General features: G+C 36.1%; 1 protein-coding gene across 1 annotated transcript; it reads right to left on the bottom strand.

Moving 5' to 3' along the window:
* Positions 1–16,359: 16,359 nt before the first annotated feature.
* On the bottom strand, positions 16,360–16,812 carry LOC137943549 (mannose-specific lectin-like). Its single transcript, XM_068789036.1, has one exon. The coding sequence runs from the start codon at positions 16,810–16,812 to the stop codon at positions 16,360–16,362; it is 453 nt and encodes a 150-aa protein (XP_068645137.1).
* Between the last annotated feature and the right edge of the window lie 581 nt (positions 16,813–17,393).

Raw genomic sequence — 17,393 nt, 5'->3', positions numbered from 1 at the left:
ATTAACAATATCTGGGAAGAATATTTAGAAGATCATCTTATTTTTAGCAATTGTCCTTGATTTATTTGTCAAAGATTGACCTACCTAAAGATTTCAAGAAAAAAAAAGACAAGGAAAGTTGTTGTCTTTGATTGCTAAGTTGGCACCAATTGAAGGAGGAAACTACCTTATTTAGAAGATTTTTCTAGCCACAATTTTTGTGAGATTTTATTGGTATTTTTAAATATTGCAAAGAAGTTGATTGGTATCCTTGTCTAAAACATTAAGGCAAGAAAAGATTAAAATATCTGGCTTGGCCTGAGTTACTTGGTGTAGAATATTGGAGTTAGTGAAGTTCTTGATACTAGCTCTCTTTTACTTGATCATACAAGAGGTGGATTAGCACTTGAGCTTGCAAAATATGTGTTGATTTCCAGTTGAGATCATTGACATTATCTCCCAGCTTGAAGGGGGAGAATAGAAGGAGAAGTATGAAGGATGAGCACAATAGAGATTATTTGATTTATTGATTATCAAATAGCACTTGGTTTAACTTATAATTGGCAGTCTATTACTCGGCTTGACTCACTCACTCACTGTCAAAGCCACTATCCACTATTTGCTACCGGCTTGACTTCGGTTTGATTATTACCTTGGATTATCCTCAACTTACTGCTTGGTGCATAACTTCCTTATTCAAGGATGGGCTTGTTGTAGATTATCTTATGTATCATTATTGTCCTTAAGGACTTTTATTACCTACTGGTTATCCACTGCTATATAATTGCCTATTTGGTACGTGTTATTTGGGCCTAGGCCCATTTCAACTACCGCTATTGTGTCTCTTTGATTAAGACATTATTATTAAAGAAGGACTTCTTAGTTGTTGATTTTGTTTGCATTGGTTACTCTGATGAAGAAGAAAGCACATAGTGGCCCCAGAATATCATCTTCCAGTGATTACCTTTTACCCCCTTATTTGGTATTTTTACTCCTACCATGTGAGAGTCGACGGTGCCTTGTAGAGGGACAATATGATGGAGGAGTTTATTACTACACTTCTGAGTATTGCCTATAGACCCACTACTTACAAAGGATGGGAGTGTGTTCAACATTCAGCGTGAGTCAAGTCTATTATCCACCCAAAATATGTTTTCTTAGCTACCCTAGGAAAGTGGGTAGACTTTGTACCTCACAGTAAGACTACTTTTCCTCTTGTGAAATTGTGTGAAAAGTATTTTTGACTATAACTATTTAACTAGAGTATAGAGTAATGTCTTATGGCTAGGAGTGATTTTACTCTCTTATATTGTGCTAGTTGTGTCTCTTGGAAAATAACAAAGAGACTACCAACTTGAGTGGGACTGTAGGAAGATATAGTGGATTGCCATCTTATATGAGAAGATCTTATATACCATTTGCATCAAGCTAAACATTTATGATATTCTCTCACCCCCAACTTGAGGGGGAGTGTTGGAAGATGGGGACTGTAGGAAAATGTTCTCTCTTATTCACTCTTACTAGAGTGAAATGTATTTTTATAATATTAACACTTTTGATATCTATAAATACAACTTAAGAGGAGGGGGTTTGGACAAATCCATTACCTTAATCTTCTTCCTTTTTTTTCCAAATTCGCCACTCTTCATCTTTTTTTCTTAAAACCTCTCTCTACAACTCTTCTTCTTTTTTTCACCCCTTAATCCTTTTCTAATATTTCAAAAATATTAAATCAATTTCCATATTTACACCAAATGAAGAAATTAACAAATCTCACTTATTTAAACTTTTACTTGATGGTAAATATCCAAACGGTATTTGTTAACCCAATAAACAGCTGTGAGAGCGAGACATATTGGAGTGGACTGGAGTGTGGACGCGGGCGATGGAGGTGGAAAGAAAAAACCAAAGCATATCTGTTACTACAATCTTGAAATCCAGCTGATCACCAGCAGCTTATCAAATTATCAGCATCATAACACACAATGGAAACAAGAAAGATCCTACAACAAGGGGACTACATGAAAGCACAGAGAATACAAGTGAACCCACAGAACAGATCCAATGAACCACGGAAGACAGCTTAAAACATATTTAGCTGCTTGATTGAGTGGAGACTCCTTTATTCATTGTTATGGTAATTCCTTCCAGTCCATTACTGGTTCCAGTGGCCCAAATGGCTCCCCCATAGATAACCAAGTTCCTGTCTTTCTGAAGGACAAGCACGTAGTTGCCATTGTCTCTGCCGGTGTTACTAGCCCAGACCGCCTGCCCGTAAGAATTTTAGATGACAAGATTCCCGTCTTCCTGCATCGTGCAGCGGCAATTCTGGCCTCCTCCGTCTGTGTTTGAAGCCCAAATGGATTTGTTGTTCTCGTACAGCACCAAATTGCAGTCCTTTTGCATTAGGAGTCCGTAGGCCTCCCCGTACCGGAGATACTGTCCGACCAAGAGACTCTCTCCGCTGTAGAGAACATTTCCTACAGCCATACAAGGAGATATGAAGAGGAGGAGGAGAGTTGGGACGAGAAGAAGAGCTCTGGCCATGGTTTTGCCTCTCAAAAGTCTGTGTTGGATGGACGACAGACGTTCAACCCATGCAGTGCCGTGGACGCGGATGTGGCTTCATAATCCTCATTTGGCTGCAGCGTCTGTCGCAGCAAACCCTTTTGGCAGCTCATAATTGAGAGTCACGTGGCGCACAGATCAACATGACCCTGTCCTGTCTGCTTTTTTGTACAAATAATGTGAAAAACGAGTGCGGTCACCTCATTTGCAGATTTTATTTTATTTTAGATTTCTAACTAGAAAGACCTAAAGGTAAGTCGGTCCTTCCTTTGTAAGCACCAAAGGAAGCGCTGGTTAGTCAAGAAATTAAAAATTTGATCTTCATCTTTATCTTTGTCTTCATCTTATGCATCTACATAATTTTCATCTTCGAAATAGGTGTTGGTGTAGACAAGTTCATCTTCGAAATCTTCAAAATAGGGTTTTAGTGTGGACAAATTCATCTTCATCTTCATCTTCGAAATTTAAAACCATTGATTTATTAATTATAAAAATAAGTTAATTAAACCAAGTGTTTGAGTTAACAATATTTTAATTACCACTATTAAATCACTAATAAAATAGAGTAAATAAAAAATAAATATGATTAATGAATAAAAAAGTATTATATTAATAACATAAGATAAATTTTTTACATGGTATTAATTAATAATATATTTTGACAAATTAAAAGTAATTAATTAATCAAATGCATACTTTAATTATATTTTATTTACTAGAGACTTAAATATGACGTTTAATATAGTAATAAAATTGAACAAAAATAATAAATAAATACATATACAACTTTATTAATAACCTAAAAAAAAGATTATTCTAATAACGAGTTCGTGCCTTTAATATTAAAATCATCAAGTTACAAATTTATTACATATAAACGACGCATGTTCAAAAGTAATAAGATACAACCATCATTTATCGTTCCACATGGAAGTCAATATGGCATCTCGAAATGGTGCGGCTCTTGTGGATTCTAATGCATTCTGCTTCCGAAAGCATGTTACTTGGCTACCCACATCCTCAAGACCATCGCAATCGTCATTGTCTGTATACATTTTACATAAAATTGGATATGACATCTACATAAAATTAGGCATAACTTATATATATAATACATGTATAAGATTGGGCATAACCTCTTCTTAAAATTGAGCATAATCTATGTATATAATACCTGTATAAAATTCGACATGACCTGTACTTAAAATTGGGCATAATCAATATACATAATACCTGCATAAACACTCCATAAAATTGTCTATACATTCCATAAACACTCCATGGAATTGTTTACATACACTCCATAAAATAGTCTAAACACTCCATACACTGCATAACATTATAAATAAACTCCATACAATAATCAAACACAACAAAATTAAATGAAATATCACTATCAATTTACAATCGCCCAAATAAAAACTATAAATCCATTATAAATTTACAAACTATAATTGTTTCTCTTCATGCTAGTTGTTCCTCGCCCATTTCCCCCTATGAACTGATCTCCAAATCTTCCCCTTGATTGATTTTTCTCTTGTAGAGGAGGCAACTCCTTCAATACTGCAATTGTTACATCATCCGCATTGCCCTGACGTGCAAGTAAGAACATCCAGAACAAATCCGTGATTATGCTGTAAAAAAAAGGGTCAATTCTTTACTAGTTGACTTTTAACAATCTAAAAATTTTGAATAGGGATATAAACATTGCCCTGATGAGACATTCTCAAGCAGGCCTCCGGACTCAAAAGTCTCCTACTCCAAAAAAATAAGATTGGAAAACAAAATCTTAGAACAATGGTTGAAATGGTATTGATCAACAAGTTCTCAACAATATCAAAAGTAGGATATATCAATCACAAGTAGCTGTCTATAAGGCAAATCAAATACAACACTAAATTAAAAAAAAATAGAGTTTAGACTTACCTTATGAAATTTGAAAAACATCAAAGCCGAAGGGTTAAATCGAAACCACAAAAAAAAGAAAATACCATGTGGTGGATATGTATAACACCCGAATCTCCTCACCACATGGCAAAAATATTCCATAGCACTTCAAAAATCCTCAACAACATTCTAAACAATTTCAAAATTAATTAAACTATTTTCACTACTGCATATACACTAAACAATGAGAAAACACACACATCAAGTCCAAATTCACCGAACACCCCTGGTAGAGCGCCATATAACTTCGCAGTCACTACGAACTATACCTCGTCAGTGATGGGGGTCGGGTTTTGTTGGCTAATGGACGCTCGTGTAGGCGACTCAGCCTTGTTTGAATTGGACTAACAAACTCCTAATAAAACCTAAACCATAAACCATCAAACCCTAAAGTCAAACCCTATCACCTACTAAACTCTAAACCCTAAACACTAATTCCATAACATAGTACCCTAAACCCAAAAAACCCTAGAGTTTAAAAACACAAAACTCCCCAAAACCTTAAAAACCCTATCACCTACTAAACTCTAAACCCTAAACACTAATTCCATAATTTAATACATTAAAAGCCCTAAACCCTACACCCTAATTCCAAACCCTAAACCCAAAAAACCTTATAGCTTAAAAACACAAAACTCCCAAAACCTTAAAAAGCCTAAACCCCCTAAACCTTAAAAGCCCTAATCCCTAAAATACCCTAAATCCTTAACCATAAACCCTAAACCCTAATTACTGGACACTTAAATACCAAGTAGCAAACCCTAAAAATAATCCATACATGAATCAAGAATTTAGACTATAAACCGTAACCCTAAATCCCAAAATAATGCACAAATAACCACCAATTACGCATTGAAAATAAATTTAAATCAAATAAAACACTAATTTAATGAAAAAAACTAGGGTTTAGGCATACCTTCTTAAATTTGGAAAAATCCGAAGCCGAAGGGTGAAATCGATGCCTAATCGAAGTAGATATTAAGCAATCGATGCCCAAATGTCCAAAATCGAAGAAAATCGAAATGGAAATGGGAAAATCGAACGAAATTGAAAGGTATTTTCGGGGGAAAAGAGACTAGCTAGTGAGAGAAGGGAGTGGGAGGCTGAAAGGGAGAAGAGAGGGAGAAGACAGAGAAGAAAGGGAGGTCAGGAGGGAATAGAGAGAGAGAAGCGAGAGAGAGCGAGTCCGAGAGAAGAGAGGGAGTCACGGAGACGAGAGAGGGGGTGCGAGAGAGAGGGCAAGGCTGAGAGAAGACCGAGAGATGAGGCCGGAGGCGAGAGGGAACTGAGAAGGTGGCCAGAGACGAAAAACGAGATCAATTTTGGCAGCAGCGACGTCGTGGTCACAGGGAGATGAGAGAGGGAGTGCGGGAGAAAGGAAGAAAAAATGAGAAATGACGACGCGCGATGGGGGGTGAGAGGAGAGAGAGGGGAAAAACTGAGTGTCGCCCGTCCTTCAATTCAAAGAAGATCAAACAAGGCCTTCTTCCACATGATCGAAATTAAACCATGGAGATGAAGGACCCCTTCATCCCTTGCATCGAGATGAAGCTTCATCTGCGCTCCACTAACAACTTCAAGTGTTGAAGGGCATTATGCGGTTGAAGATCATCTCGTCCTTCAAGTTGACTAACCCCCCCAAGATTTTATCGAATAAATTTGCATTAAACCACTAAGAGTGTGACTCATTATTAAAGGATAGTACCTATTCCATATCTTTTTACCCATTTAACAATTGTATAAAGAGTATTATTGTAATTTCCTTATATACCTTATTATTGTAATTTTCTTATGTTGGGGGCATGTCATATTGGTTGTTATATAACTTTTTAGGGACATTTAGGTTTTTACCCAACTTTTAAAATATAATTATATAACTGATAAACTTTTGAATCGTATTTAGAAAAATACACAACTTTGACCGGTCAACTACACATGTGTATAGTCAAAAGTGACATGTAGCCTTCGATTGATAATGTGTTGCCACATCATTATAATACATCAGGACAATGAGTCGGATGACACATCAACTAACACGTCATCTTTCAGATACGTCATCACCCATGTGGGATGTCATGTCATTAAATGATACAAAAACCCTCTGTTTAAAATATAATGTGGCAAACCACGTCATCATCCATGTAGTACCTTTTATAATCGATTTAAAATATTTACATATTAAAAAAATTATTCAAAATTTTTATTTTAAAATTTTAAAATCAAATTTATCGATACACTTAAATCTTATGTGGCACGTGATGACATGGCATGATGATGTGTCAAAGAATTTAATGATGTGGCATCCTACATATGTGATGATGTGTTGGTAAGATGACGTGTCATTTGATTCAACGAGTTCTGATGTGTTATGATGATGTGGTAACACATAATCGGTCAAAGCCTATGTGTCATTTTGATTGTACACATATGCAGTTGACTGGTCAAAGTTGAGTATTTTCCTAAATAAGTTCAAAAGTTCATCCTTTGTCTAATTATGTTTAGAAAGTTGGGTAAAAACCTAAAAGTCTCAACTTTTTACTGCCTTCAAACATTTTAAACATGTTCTTAAGTTTTTTTATAATTTTTGAAAATTTTTATACATATTTAATTATTTTGAAATTTTAGACCAGATTCGATTTGGGCAAAAAAAAAGGAGGACCTAGTCTGGTCCATGCTGATTTATGAAACCAGATTGTCTGAACTGAACCGGGATCAACAAAAAAAAACATTTTTCTAGGCCAAGAAACTTTGCTTATGGCTAGAAAGAGATTATTTGAGAAAAAAATTCCTATTAAAGCATAGAATAAAGTTTATGTTTGCTTTTAAAATTGAAATTAAATAAAATCATTTATTGACATTTAAATTTAATTATAAAAGCTAATTTTGATCTTTTGGGCCAATTGATCGAGACCAAATTTTAGTGATAAAGAGAGCTTATTTAATTCAAAAATTACTTTATTTTACTCTACTTGTTTCATACATTTAGTATGATGAGTTAATTAATTTTTATATCATATATTTTTTTTTTACTTCTCATAAAACTTATTACAATTAAGCACATAAGTGTTTTGACCAAGATTGTTTGCAAGCTGAAGTCATAAACTCCAACTTGATGAGGAGTGTTGAAGAAGACATATCAAGGTGTCTAAGACAAGTCTCACAAGATAAGCAAGCTCAAAGAAAAAACTGAAATTTAGGAGGGTGTTTCCTAGTTATGTTATGTCTCTTTATATTAGTTTAGTAAGTTATATTTGGGTGTAATTGGGAACTTTGGGAAAGTTTATTTTATTAGGATTCAAGTTGTATTCTTTTATAAAAGGACATGGATGTAATAGAGCATAACATCTTCTCATATTTTTCATCACATATCAATCTACACATGCTCTCTCTCTCTTTCTCTTTTTTTGTCCTTCTCTTTTCCTTCTCGTATGTTCTCCTCTTCCTCAAGCATGCCTACCTTATGAAACTCAACATCTCTTATCCCAGTACACGCCCTTCAAAATTTCTTTTAATACATGTATGGAGAAATGGTTGATTAATGAACTTTTAGTCTTGTGTGTTCAAGAATAAGAAAGATTAATTCAAGAACAAGGAGAAAGTGTATATATGGTGATACATAAAAAGAAGAATTGTCGATCCACTAAACATAAGGGGAAAATGAGCAAATCCTATCATTCTGATAACAAGGAGGTTGCCAATTGTTTCTTCTATAAAAAGAAGGGACACATCATGAAAGACCACCGCAAGAGAAAGACTTGGCTTGAGAAGAAAGATAATCAAATCTCTTTTGTAGGTTTAAATCTAATATAGTTTAACACATGGTGTATTGATTAGGGCTCTACAATCCAAATTACAAATACCATGTAAGGCTTCTTACACAAAAGGGAACCAATGGATAGTGAACGATTCATCTATTTAAGGATAGTGAATGATTCATCTATTTAAGGTAATAGGATGGATTCACATGTCAAAACCATTGAGAGCTACAGACTCATTTGAGACTCATTTTGAATACTAGTTAGGTTGTAGATTTAAAACAAACATTTTATATTCTAAGTTTTTTAGAAACTTAATTTTTGTATCCAGGCTTGTACATTTATTTTTTGGTATTTATTTAATTTATTAAAAAAATAAATTATTATTGGCAATAATACTATAAGTTGTTTTTTAGAAACTTAATCTCTATATCAAGGCTTGTTTTATTGGATTTTTTAACTAATTTTTCTGGTTCTTGTTTTCTTTATTGAAAACTCAATTATTATTGGCAATGGTACTACTGATGATGGTTTGTTCAAAATCCATTTAAATGATTTTGTTTTTGGTAGTTTGTTCAAAATTCAATTTAAATAATTTTTTTCTAGTAGTTTGATGGTTATGTTAACGTTAGTGTTAACCATTATGTTATGAACGAGAAATTTTCTATGATATGACAATGGAGATTGGGTCACATGTCCATCAAGAAAACTAAAAGATTAGTAAATATGGGATACTTTCATTTCTTAATTTTACTGATTTTGATTTATGCGTGGATTGCATTAAGAGTAAGCATATTGTTATGGTCCTGGGTTAAGTACCTATGTCTTTCGCTCCTAACAGGCCGGTCTTTTGGGATGTATTGGCTAGGTGTTTAACACATATCAACAAGAAACATAATTGTATCATGGGGAGTCAGTACATGTTAGAGGTAATACAAACTAATATTCATTGTCTTGGTATGAGTGCAAGTGATCAGAAATACTTCATTGCTTCATAATAAGAACAAAAATTTGAATTATTTTACAATATATAAAACATTTAAGGTAGATAAGCACTATGAAAAACAAATTAATATCATGTAATTGGATTGAAAGTGGCGAATATTATGGTAACAACTACTTGGTCCATTTTCTAAATTTCTTGAGAAGCATGATGGTGTTGCATAATATACTATGCCTGACTCATCGAATTGAAATGGTGTAGTAGATAGAAGAAACTATAGGTTACTATATATGGGGTAGAGTATACTCAACAACCCCAAACATTGTTTTCATTGTGAATTAAAGTCATTACAAAAAATCCGTATACATAAAACAAAGTTCCAACTAAAACGGCTGATAAAATGCTATTTGAGTTATGGAAATTTTGGAAACCAAGTTTAACTCATATATGTATTTGGGGTTGTCTTGTTGAAGTTTTGAGTTTATAATCATCAATAAAGGAAGTTAGACCTTAGAACTATGAGTGCTTGTTTTGTAGGCTAAACTGAAAAGCCCAATAGACATAGATGTTGTTGTGCTACCCATACCATTAGGTTTGTCAAATCTAGAAATGATAAATTCCTTGAAAATGATTATGTAAACTCTTGTTTTTAGGTCTTCATTACTAGAAAGTCTTCAAGGTTAAGAGAACGAAGAGGAGATGGATGAATGAAAGAGGAGAGGAGGAGAAGAGAGAAAGGAGAGAGGACGACTGTGAAAGAGAGGAGAGGATGAGCGAGGGAAGAATTAGGCTTATGGAACTCATCCAAAGCCTAAGTTTTATTTATAGAGGATAAAAGTATCAATATTATAAGTTTACCCTTCACCCTAGTTAAAGTGAGGAAGAGACAAAAAAATATAAGATAATTACAATAATAACACTGAAGCTTGCCTATATCTTCCAACACTCCCCCTCAAGTTGGTGGTGAAAATACGTCGTATATCCCCAACTTAGTATATCCATTGGAGAGACTTTAGAGTTAACTAACTTTGTGAAAATATCAGCAAGTTGTCTATTAGTTTAGACATGTTTAAGACTTATAATCCCAGGTTGTAAATTTTTCTCACAAAATGATAGTCCATCTCGATATGCTTAGTTCTCTCATGGAAGACTAGGTTGGACGCAATGTGTTAAGTTGTGGAGTCTAATTAACGCCTTAAGTTGTGCAGTCTTTCTTGGAAGAATTAGGCCTCAAGCAAGGAAAAAATGTGTTGTATTGTTACAGTCAGAATGTTATTCATTTAGCAAAGAATCATGTTTATCATGCCAGAACAAAACACATACAGGTACGTCATTACTTCATCAGATTGACTCTAGAGGATGGACTCTTAGCACTTGAAAAAATTCAAAGATAGTTGATATATTGACAAAGACTGTTATGACCGAGAAACTGGAGTTGTGTACAACTCCAGTTTGGACTTCTCTAGAGGATTGAGAAGTTGTTGCCATTGCAAAGGAGATATTGATGATGGATTAGTCTCCAAGTGGAAGATTGTTAAGTTGTGGAACCTAATTAATTTCCTACACTGAGTCAGTACGTAGAGCCTCTGCCAAATCCATGATATATTGATTGATGTTTTATTAAGGGCAATTTGAGAATTTTACTCTTTTAAAGTGGTTGCCTTAGTTTTCTCTTTGTAAGAAGGGGGGGGGGGGGGGGGGGGCGGGCAGCTATTAGGATTTTATCATCAACATTCAAAGGAGCATCTTGAATTGCGGGATTGAGAGAGATTTGAGAAAAAACACATGTAAGTATGTGCGATTTCTCTTGTAAACTATTTCATCTTCATTGTGGATTACTGCAATGACAGAAGACAGGATGTAGTCTCGCCTTGAGGCAAACCTATATAAATCTTATTTGTTCTCGTGCTTGCTTTTTATTTCTTTTGTGTTTATTATTATTGCCCTCGTTAGTTTCAAATTAGGGTGTCTAATTCCTAAAACAATGTGGATTGCAGCTTTATTGTCACAATAAAGTTCCATCAAGCCTTCTTTGTGGAATTCCAACTTTGCTAGAAGATATTTAATCCATAGGAGCTCGCTTATTGTATGTGACGTGGCTCTATATTCTGCTTTTGCACTGGACCTTGCAACCGCAATTTGTTTTTTACTCCTCCAAGTAACAAAATTGCCTCCAACTAGAGTAAAATATCTTGAAGTAGATTTTATATCATCTGGTGATCCAGTCCAATCAGTATCGACAAAACTTTCAACCTTGAAATGACCATGACACTTATAAAGAAGCCCTTATCCTGATGCCTTTTTCAAGTACTTAGAAATCCTCTCCAATACTTAAAAGGATCCCTAGGAAGAGGATTGCTTTATAAGAAAAATGGCCACTTCAACATAGAATGTTTCTCAGACACAGATTGGGCTGGATCACCTGATGACAGGAAGTCCACTTCTAGATATAGGGATATGGCTCACATAGTTAGTGAACTCCTATGGATCAAATCCCTTCCTACCAAATTAGGATTTTATAAAGGAAATTTTATGGGTCTATATTATGATAACCAAACAATTATTCATACACTTCAAATCCGGTCATCCATGAAAGGACCAAACACATTGAGGTGGATTGTCACTTGATATTGAAGAAATTTCAAATAGGTATAATCTCCCTAAAACATGTTTCATTACAATAGCAAGTAGGAGATATTCTTACTAAACTAGTTATCTAAGATCCTATCCTTTATATGTGGCTAGTTAACTATTTATGATGTCTTTTCTCCTCCAGCTTGAGGGGGAGTGTTAGAAGATGGGCTGAAGCCCACAAGTCCAAGGAAGAAAGCCCACACATCCAAGATGTGACATATTGGTAAATAAGAAGACTTTTCATAAAGATGGCATATAGATTTAACTACTTGTCTATTTATGTCTCTTCTCTTGTAATGTTGTAGCCCTAAGGGCATTGTAAAAACTATAAATAGACGCCCTTCGCAAAGACGTATAGCATTAAGTTCTCTCCTCTCTTCTCAAATTCATCCAAACTCTCCTCTCCCTTCTCTTGGAAGTCAATCTCAAACCTCTCTTTCCTTTCTCTCTTCTTCTCTTCTTCTTCTCCTCTCCCACTTTAGCAAATCATTAAGGAGTCCTAAATTCTACACACACCTTTCTCATTATGCTTGACAAATACTGAATGGTTCACATCGTGTGAGCCCGAATAGAATAGTGTTTGACCAAACTTGTCAAACCAGGCCCACGGAGATTGCTTTAAACCATATAATGAGTTTTATAAACAACATAACAACTCCACTTCAACCACATATCTAGGTGGTTGTTGCATATAAATTATTTCCTTAATATCTCCATTGAGGAAGGCATTCTTCACATCTAGTTGAAAAACAAGTTAACGAGAGTTAGTAGGAAGAGATAATAATAAATGTACCAAGTTGAGTTTGGTGGCGGGAGAAAAAGTGTCCTCATAATCAATACCATAACATTGAGTATAACCTTTAGCCACTAGTCGGGCTTTAAGGCGGGCCACTGAACCATCCAGATTCTGTTTTAAAGTGAATACCTATATATAACTCACCGTTTTTTTTTCCAGATGGTTGGGGAATAAGTCACCACGTCTAGTTTCCATAAAGGGTTGTCATCTCATCGTCCATTGCTGTTTTTCATCCTGGATATTGTAGGGCCTTCTGATAAGATTGAGGAATAGCAACATAAGAAATAGAGGCAAGAAATTGACAGCAAGATGGGGATAACTGATGGGTAGATAAAAATTTAGCAATGGGGTAAGAGGTAGATGCTCGTGTGCATGCCCTGGGGTATTTCTAAAGAGCAATTGATCGGGTATCAAATGAAGTCCAAAAATACGACCACATGTGCAGTGTCGCCCAATGCTTCAAGGGGCAGAGCATGTACATCATCACGGCCATGAGCTACTAAGTCATCAATCTGCACAATAGACTTAGGAAACTCATTCGTTGCAGAAAGACCAGGTGGGGCACTGATGGAGGAATAGAAGGTCTCAACTTCTTGAGAGAAGGATTGTAACACACATATCCTTTTTGAATACATGAGTAGCCCAAAAAATACATTTCACTGTCATGGGATCCAATTTAGTAGTATAGGTTCTAACATGAATAATATAGGTACACCCAAAAACTCTCCAAGGAAGACAAAAAAAGTCATCACGGGGAAAGAGATGAGAATATGGTGTCTGATTGCCAATCACCAAATAAGGTAACATATTAATAAGATGATAGACTACCTATTAATAAGATAACAAGTTGTAAGGATGACATATGGCTAGTAGAAATGAGGCACATGTATATGATGTAGTAGAGTACAGGAAACCTCAAGGAGGTGTCTATTTTTTCTTTCAGCTACACCATTTTGCTGTGGTGTGTTGACATAGGAAGTTTGGTGAATGATGCCTTTACTATAGCAAAAGGATTGGAAGTTTGTTGACAAATATTCCTTGGCATTATCTGATCGAAGGATTTTCAAGGTAGTGTTAAACTGAGTAGATACCAAGGCACAAAAAGACTTAAAAAGGGATAAGACCTCTGATCTTTCTTTTAAAAAGAACAACCATGTAACCTAACGGAAATCATCAAAAAATATAATGAAGTAATTGGAATGGAAAATATTAGAATTGTTCATGGGTCTCCACATATCAGTATGCACTAAGGAAAATAGAGCAACACCTTTGCTTTCACGTCGAGGAGAATGGGTATTGTGTTGATGTTTGCTTACTTGACAATCAATCAATTTAGCTGGAAAGGGAATGTAAGGAAGAAATCATCTATTTGAGAGACTACAGGGATGGATGGCCTAACCTATTGTGCCACTGAAGAGTCGTATGTTGAGTACTATATGTGGTTGTGAGTGCTGGCGAATCAAGATAGTGGATTTAGGGAATCAAAGATAGCGGATATCTTTCATGGCCTCCACCAAGAACCTATTTTGTCTTCAGATCCTGAAGAACACACGAAGTAGGGTAAAAAGTAATATAGAACAGTTAAATTTCTTTGTTAGTTAACTGATAGATAAAAGATTTAAGGCAAACTCAGGAACAAAAAGGGCATCTTTTAAGTTAAGGGTAAGTGTAGCAAATGTGAGCCCCACCTCACACACCTTGGTTTGTGATCCATCTTCTATAGAAACAAACTTCCTCAGTCAAGCAAAGAGAATAGAACTCAAGAGGGTATCATTCCCTGTCCAGTGCTCAGAGGCCCTAGAGTCAATAATCCAAGATGGAGAAATAGCTGAAACCATACCTGGGATAGTAGTAGCGATAATAGGATATGTCTCGTTTAGGGAGGCCTAGTTATTGGTAGTAATCATCATATGCTTTATCTTTTGAAGTACTTTAAACTTTTTTGTAGAGATGGTATTCTTGCGTTGTGTTTTTAAGAGCCATCATAGAGCTGAATTCTTGAACAAACCGAACCATTAAAATTTTTTTTATTTCAAATAATACTTAATTGAGGGTAATCAATCGAGGACTAATGTCTAATTAAAAAAGACACGATAGCAGTATCGGTACAGATCTAGTAGCACATATCATAATTGTTGTTGTTATATAGCAACGACTATCAAGGAAATAATTAAGGTCCTTTTAGTGTAACAAGAACACATGAAATAATTTTTATTCAATCCAATCATAAATAAGGAGGATATACAACAAGTAATAAGTTGTAACCGAATAAGAAATAACCAATAATAATTTGAACCGAATGTTTGTCAATCTTCTAAAAAAAAATCTGAACTCAATGTTGCTTATTGCAAAGATTCCTCAAACAAGAGAAGAAAACAAGGTGTCTAGGGGTCAAGCAGTGTGAGTCAAGATACAAAATTTGCTACTACATGGTGAATACGTAATTATCTCTCAAAAGGAAGCCAAAGAGAGAAAAATTAGTTCTGAAAGTGAGCCACTTCATTATATTTAATCTGTAATAGATCCCCTTTAAATCAAGAAAAATTACAATATGTTTTCTGAATTAGTGTAAATTGGAAATCCAAGTCACTAGACAGAGAAGAGGATCATTTTGCCGCTGCCTCTCACGGTCACCTTTTGTCCTTCGGGGAGAGTTCACGTGAATCTCGTGTGCGGGATTACCGGTTCCATAAGTGCATTTATTTTTTTACCGTAAGTCTTTTCCACGTGGTCCCAAGTTAAATAATGGTGTACAATTCAATTATTGCACCTGTACGTTTCCCGAGATTTATTTTCATTTTTTATATTTTTATATATTTATATATAATTTTAAATATATATTTTTTATTATAAATTATATAATTCCACCCTCTACTGGAAGTCAATTCATCCTGTGCAAACCAAAAATTGCCTTTCTTCTCCCCATCACTTTCTTCTTCCACATCTGAGTTTCCATTCCCTTCTCCCCAATTTGTCATCCTCAAAAATTAAAGAAAAAACCCTTCACCCCATGCAAGAGGACTTTCCCCCCCACCCCTACGCAGCACAACTCCCCAAACCTCGGGCCCAACCTCCGCCCATTGCACCTCCAGAACAACAGCACTGTCTTCACCGCCAGTTCCCCCGACCACCACACCACAAACTTCCGTCGGTGCCACAACCAATTTTCACGTCATCGTTCCTGTGAAAATCATCAGGCGAGATCTAAGCCCAGGGTCCCCTCTGACGCTCCTGCTGTCACCTTCATTGCCATCGTTCGCCAGCTCCTCCGTCGGTCTATTCATCATCTTCTTGCTGTATTCCGACTCTGTTTTGACATTCACCTGTGCCGTCGTCGTCGAACTTCACCAGATTGTTCGACAAATCTCAGTTATTTCAAACGGTTCAAGTTCCCAGATTGTTCAAGCTATGAGAACACTCCATCCAACAAACGTGATATATTAAGTCAATTTCTATATTTACACCAAATTGGAAATTAACAAATCTCAGCTATTTCAAACGGTATTTGTTAGTCCAATAAACAGTAGTGAGAGAAAGACATATTGGCGTGGACTAGAGTGTGGACACGGGCGATGGAAGTGGAAAGAAAAAACCAAAACCTCTCTGTTACTACAATCTTGAAATCCAGCTGATCATAAAAGCACAGAGAATACATATGAATGAACCCATTTGACAACTATGCCTAGACAACCTACAGAACAGATCCAATGAACCACGGAAGACAGCTTAAAACATATTTAGCTGCTTGATGGAGTAGAGAGTCCTTCATCCGTTGTAATCGTAATTCCTTCCAGTCCCTTATTGGTTCCAGTGGCCCAAATGGCTCCCCCATAGATAACCACGTTCCTGTCTTTCTGAAGGACGAGCACGTAGTGGCCACTGTTTCTGCCAGTGTTACTAGCCCAGATCGGCGCCCCTTGTGGAGTGTACACGACGAGATTCCCGTCTGCCTGCAACGTGCAGTAGCAATTCCGGCCAAGTCCGCCTGTGTTTGAAGCCCAGATGGGAGTATTATACTCGTACAGCACCAAGTTGCAGTCTTCTTGCATTATGAATCCGTAGGCCTCCCCATACGAGAGATACTGTCCAGCAGAGAGACGCTCTCCGCTGTAGAGAATGTTTCCTACTGCAAAACAAGGAGATATGAAGAAGAGGAGGAGAGCGGGGACGAGCAGAAGAGCTCTGGCCATTCTTTTGGCTCTCAAAGTCTGTGTTGGATGGAAAAGATACGTTCAACCTATATAGTGCCGTGGGCACAGATCAACAAGATCGTCACGTGGCGCACAGATCAACAAGATCCATTCGTTTCCAGATTTTTTTCTTTCTTGTTTTTTCTAACAAAGTAGAAATCTGGAACATGCTCAGTTAAAAGGGCCTGCCTGCTTTGTCAAATCCTTATCGTATCTCTAATGGAGTGGACAGGAAGAAAAGGGTTATTTATTAAGAAGCCAATGGGTGTTTCCTTGGGTAGGTGGGTACACCAATCTATTATTGAGCTCTTGATTGTATCATCCATCCGTACCCGAAGATGATAAGAAGCGAGAAAGACAAGATCAACTTACAGACCAGATTTTGTTCACGAATTTCGCACAAACCAGGCTGAAGCAAGTTCCAACCAGGATGACTTCGAAATCTGATAAATTAGAGATTATTGAAGCTGGAAGATTACATGCAGTGCAATCAATGATTACTAGAGGGGATATTGAACACACGGACTTAGGCATACCTGTTGGAAATAATCGACACTCGTCTCTTACTGAAAATTTAAACT

This window comes from Aristolochia californica, unplaced genomic scaffold (genome assembly GCF_029961685.1).
Source record: "Aristolochia californica isolate CCGP_79_NKW_82.1479 unplaced genomic scaffold, dmAriCali1.0.hap1 SCAF_11, whole genome shotgun sequence".
In the NCBI taxonomy this organism is placed as follows: Eukaryota; Viridiplantae; Streptophyta; class Magnoliopsida; order Piperales; family Aristolochiaceae; genus Aristolochia; species Aristolochia californica.
Note: the sequence above shows the minus strand (reverse complement) of the source record. Positions and strands in the feature narration are given on the sequence as shown.

What these genes read in the sequence shown, in the direction of transcription:
- LOC137943549 (XM_068789036.1), bottom strand. Translation starts at nt 16,812, where the DNA reads ATGGCCAGAGCTCTTCTGCTCGTCCCCGCTCTCCTCCTCTTCTTCATA.